This window comes from Drosophila innubila, chromosome X (assembly GCF_004354385.1).
Source record: "Drosophila innubila isolate TH190305 chromosome X, UK_Dinn_1.0, whole genome shotgun sequence".
Lineage (NCBI taxonomy): Eukaryota > Metazoa > Arthropoda > Insecta > Diptera > Drosophilidae > Drosophila > Drosophila innubila.
The window spans coordinates 33,002,224-33,008,223 of NC_047626.1; the positions used below are offsets into that span (position 1 = coordinate 33,002,224).

Sequence of the window (6,000 nt, forward strand, 5' to 3'; positions counted from 1 at the left end):
CTCATTCCTCGTTCCTAGGAACTCCCAATGTTAAATTCCTCAATCATTTTCATACAAACGGATCGATGTTTTCTCAATGACCAGGGAATGTTCCTCAACTTTTCCTCAATATTTATTTGAAGTCCAGTTCTGCTGGGAACATACGTATGTATGTATACATATGAACATCAGTGCTGCCATATCATCCTTTTTCCGGACAGATTTGTCCCTTCTTAAAATAAATTTGCCTGAATTTTTCTGAAACATCCCCTATCCGGAAATCTGTCCTTTTTTTAATTTCTGCTATACTTTTAAATATTCGCCTCAAATATTTATTTAATGTGAAGCTTGACTCGATTTACTTGAATACGAATCAAAAAAAGTTTGCACAAATTTCGGGAATCTTGATTTATAGGGCTGGTTGCAATGTTAACAATTGCAGTAACGCCTATTACAAATCTCCGTTGTCCAATTAGCTTTTTTTCATATCTATTTACAAGTTTTTAAAATTATTGAAAAAAAACTTATATCATATATCTTCTTTGTTTTTGGTTTTTACTCTTTGTTTTTATTTTTTAACATTGATTGTTTATAAGACTCTTTTCCAATTTTAATATTTTTAACGGTCAAAAATTGACAACATCGCGGCAATAACACAAAAACTTATGCAGGGTATTATTCGTGTGTACCTGGGATTTGTACTGCTTTTCTGTCCCTTTTTAAAATATTTGTCCTATTTTTGTCCTTTTCCGGAGTCCATCTATCCTGTTTTTCTTATCGACTTATGGCAGCACTGATGGTCTTTAGGCCGGAGCGAAAATTATCTTTTTTTAAACTGCTGTGCTATTAATGGCGCATAGACGATATATTTTGAGAAATCAGTCAAAACTTGGAAAATCAGTCAAAACTTAAAAAATCTGACATAATTGATTAAAATTTAAAATTTATTCTCATTTTCCTTAGTTAGCCCTAAAAGGTTTGGGTAATAGTCTATTGTGCTGGGCCAACTCCAAATCAAAAAAAAAAACCTTAAATAGAGGGCAATTTATCATGAGTTTAGCTAAAACAAATAGATTGGGGACCCAACTAGTTTTTTTTTAAATCTTTGAAGTTTCCATACGTAATTTCCTATTTTTGTTGTTGCTTTGTGCAACTTCTCACTTTACAGCTCGTTTACCAAAACTGATTTGATCACACGGTCCCAAGTAGCTTCTTAAACATCTCTATAAACTTCATTCTAGAGGTGTTGGTAGGGTTGCCGAAAATATTTTAAATATCGTATCGATAATATATTTTGTTATCAAAAATATCAAAATGATATTCAATATACCGATTTAAAACATCGATATATTCGATATTTTTATTATTTCCTTTTTTCTTTCAAAAAGTGATACTCTACCCAACAAGAAGAAATGAGACGAATTATAGATTATATATATTAAGCATACATAACATTGTTTATTTCTTTGATTTTAGTATGTAACAAGATACATTGCTTATAACTTTAATTTTATTATATTACCATGTTTATAGAGCAGCTTAGCCTTATTTTTTTTTAGTGTTTATACGTGCGACTTTATGTTATTATTATGTATAAATTAAATTTTAAGGATATCGTTGCATTTTCAATGGCACTTAGTAGTTGTATATACAACCATACGGTCGTGTAGTACATTTTTAAAGCGATAAGTGTTTATACGTATATTTAAAGCGGCGTAAAAAATTAGCGACGGGTTTAAAAAGCTAGCTTCGCTGAATCCCTGTTAACGTTAAATCGCATTAAAAAAGTTTATACAAAGGCGGTTTAAGGTAACTCGCTTTCAATTAAAGCAATTTAATGCACTGTATAAATAAGATACATTCTTCTTACTTCGATATTAGTATGTAATGAGATACCAATTTTGTTTTATATTCGATATATGTTATATAACTAAGCGAAATTAAGTATATAATATTAAAAAATAACGAACTTTTAATTCAAATACTTTGATTTCACGGACTTTAAAAATACGCTTTGCGTTATGTGATCTGTCATTCGGCTAAGAGAGTCACAGACGACACATTTTATAACGGACGCCAGTCGCTCCAGGGCAGTGAGCTGCTGATGATGTATCTTAAGGTGATTTTTATAAAGTCTCGGCATGGACGCCTATGCGAATTCCAAAACTGCAAGGGATCACTTTCCCATGAAGCATCCAGCAAGCTGAGATATAACTTCATCTCACTATTTTCGGGGTCGTTTTCGCTCGCTACCCAGACTACAGAGTGACCAGCATAAAAATATCATAAAATATCCCAACAAAATATCGCATATTCGATATTTGGACAAAAAAAATATTACGATATAAATATATCAGTTTTGGAAAAATATCGATATATTGATATTTTGACATATTAACAACAGCCCTAGGTGTTGGGGTGCGATCACTATTGTACACACACTTCATGAGCATAAAAATCTTATTAATGCTTCTCCAGTGCTTTTCCAACTTCTTTTGGAATTGGAGCTTGGCCTAATATTCAAAATATTTATCTTTTTTTATTCAGGCCTGTTCCGAATTCCAAACCATTTAAAAAAGTAAAAACGAAACGAAAACGAACGTTTTATTATTTGCTGTTCCCAATTCCGACCGAAATGGACACGTTTTTACTTTTCAATCTTGGTTTCGAAAACGTTTCGATAGCAGTAAGTCATCGACCGTATCAGCTATTTCAGCCAATGAAGAAGTTGAAATTGCTAAAATAATATAAATTGCAAATTTAATTCTGCAGAATGCCGGCAATTATGGTTAATGCTTGCTTGCATTTTTGCATTAAGTTTTTTTTGTCACTAGCTGATTGCCTGGCTTGTGCATATCGACATGAACCAGAGTTATCATGAATTCAATAATAAAAACATTCAACCGTCGATTTTTCTTTTAAATCCGATTAGAATTTCTTAAAACTATATTTAAAAATTAATTTTAAATATTTCATGTTAAATATAGCACAAGCTAAATTAGACTAATTTGTATCGATAACACAAAGTAAAGTGAAATTCAGAACAGCTCGGTTTAGTCATTGCCGCTCGATTTGGTTTTGTATGCAATATTACTATTATATAGATGTTTATAAAAAAAATTCTTTTAAAATATACTTTATTTTAAAACAGTTGAAGTAGTTATGTTAAACGATTCTAAAAATGTTCAAGGTAATTTGAAATTTCAGTTTATTGTTTTAGGGAATTATTTTAATGCTTTATATAGCATTTACTTTTGATTCCGCTCGCTCAACAGCACACGTTTTGAAAACAGCAATTCTTGTCGATTTGAGGAATTCGGAACCGCAATCAATCGGATCGCAATCAATCGGAATTCGGAACAGGCCCAAATGTTTTTTCTCCATCCTGTGTTTACATAATTGGAGTAATTAAGCTTCCGATAAGATATACGACATTAAAGTCTATGGTGGAGAATCGGCTGGGCATATTTGCAAACCTGCCCAACGTGAATTGAGGGATTTGTTTGGAATTATTATAATAAGTCTTCATTTAAAATTCAAAAATATTTCGAGGGCGGCAAAATGCATCTTGCTATAAGCCATAATAAAACCTCTGCAGTGTGAGTGATGTTTTGTGAATTTTATTTTAAGTGATTTAAAAACATGCCTTCACTTGGAAACAAAATTAAATTTTGAGAGTTAAATAATACTATTATAGAATGCAGATATGGGAAGTTTTCATATCCAGTAGGGAACTCCGCCCCCTGCCCGATTCGATCGCGGTGATGTAGTTGAGCCCAGGTGAACAAAGAAGTTTGTTTTTTACATATGGCAGCTATATTATGTAGTGGGCCGATTTGAATAAAATTTTATTAGGATGATAAATTTGATAGAAGACATAGGCAGACACTTGCCAGTATTCACATATCACCACCAACTTTTATTATTAGTCTCGGTTAATTGCAAACTAAGCTCCCACAGTGGGCGTGGAAAAATTATAATATTTACTGGATCTGCCTGAAATTATAGGGAGGCTACATTCCAAATGTACGCCTAACTCTTACCATCTCTAAGATCTTTTAGTTCATACGAAAAGACGGACAAAGGTATATCGACTCAGCTTTTGTTGACTTAAACACTTAAAAAAATGTGTTTTAAGAAAAAACGATTTAAGTTAAAATCAGGTTTAGCTGCTCTTTAAACATAGTATATGACACTGTGTTATTATTGTTTGTTTTTATGAGGGTCTGCGCAAAATAATGCTTTTAGCAGATTCAGAGTCGAGCACTGCACTTATTTTGTTAGAAGCTCGAGATTCGGCAATCTGAACACTGCGAGTATTTTGTTATTGCAAATTTCGGTTGTCCGGCGAGCAGGCGCCTGTTCTTTTAAGTGTTTTTGCGTCTTTTTGGCGCCGCTTTCCAAAACACAACTGTAACAGCACTGCAGTGTTGCCAGAATATTGTGGGCTAAAACTGCTATATTAAAAAAAAAATCAATTGCTAAAAATAGCTAAACAAAAAAATAACATTGTCCTATACAAAAATTTATAATTACGTAAATTAATCATAAAATGTTTTTTAAAGTATTTTATATTAATGTTTCGGGCTCTGAAATCTGAAATCCGGCTTCTTTGTACACAAAAAATACCTCTGCCCAAAACTTTGTGCTGGCAAATTGTTCTTCCATTAGATAAAATGGATATTCTAACAGCATTTTATGCAATTTTCCAATTTCTTAATCTAGCATTAAAGAGAAAAAATGGTATTAGCTTAATCATTTTCTAAAATTGCTAGATTAATGGCTAATAGCAATTCAACAATTTTTCTAGCTTTTGCAATTAAAAAAGTGCTAAATGACACTTTGGAGCAAAGCAAGAGCAAAGGCGTGCCCACCGCTGATTTAGATATTTAAAAAAATGAATCCGGACTCAACTAGTTTTCTTTTTAAATTGAATTTAAAAGTTTCCATATAAAATAATCTTTTTTATTGCTTTTTTGACCGTTGACCGCGGACGAAGTCATACTCCGTTTTGGATGACCGTGGTTTTTGAAAACTGCTGCAAGAAATTTATTTTTGGCTCAACAGATATTTTGTTTTCCATTCCCCCTTTTGATTCGCAGTGGATTTTGAATTTTCGCAGTTGCGGGCTTTAATGTCTAAAAATTAAATTCTGTTGCCTAGTGTTTGTTATCGATAAAATTATGATTGGCACTTGGTACTTTCTGAAGTAAGCACAGGGTTTCTCATAAATTTTTGTGTTCCGCAGTCGTCTAAATAAATTTGACGAATTATTAGTAGGCATCGAGAGCAAAAGTTGATGTAAAAAATATAAATAAAGACTCTTCTCCTTAAACTCAATGCGCATTAACTGAAATTGGCTACTGGCCAGTTTTTGTTCTGCTTTGAAAATGAATTTTACTAATAACAAATATTTGTGTTGCCAGTTACCTAGCTTGTGATTTTCCTTAGCATCCTCACAGCGACGTACCACTCGTATTACTCCACGTCCGGCGATTGGCGAGAAAGTTACTATGCCGCCTATTCTGGCTATGTGCGGTGGTATGCGTGAGTCTGACTCAGTGTCCAGTGTTGCTTCGTTGCTTGAGGATTCCAAATTACCGCTGTCTCTGTTGTTGGAGCTGTTATCATTGCCATTTGAACGATCCTCGTTGTTTCCGGCACCATTGTTATTCGCGATGTTTGTAATATCATTGCCAAATGGGCGCATTTTTAAATATGTTTGGTTTATGGTTCGCAATACAATTGCTTAAGTTTTAACAAAGCTTGTCTAACTTCACTTAAACTTCACTTCAAAAAATTGAAATATATTTATAACTGAATCAATTTGTTTTATTTAACGGTTACGCGTTTAATTCCACTGAATTCACAAATATTAATAAATTATATTTAAAACAAAAAAAGCGAAACTTTCCGTAATCAACTGAACAAGACTCTCTTGCGCGTTGAAATATTAAAAATACTTTGCACTTTCGGTTTTTATAGCACGGAAGAAGAAAGAAAACTGCGCATAATAAACCA

General features: G+C 32.8%; 1 protein-coding gene across 1 annotated transcript in view; it reads right to left on the reverse strand.

Moving 5' to 3' along the window:
* LOC117793679 (leucine-rich repeat-containing protein 20) overlaps positions 1-5,689 on the reverse strand; it is an 18,315-nt gene extending 12,626 nt beyond the window's left edge. Inside the window, exon 1 of the mRNA XM_034634064.1 lies at positions 5,410-5,689. Within this exon, the coding sequence (XP_034489955.1) occupies positions 5,410-5,689 (280 nt within the window). The remainder of the gene's footprint in view (positions 1-5,409) is intronic.
* Between the last annotated feature and the right edge of the window lie 311 nt (positions 5,690-6,000).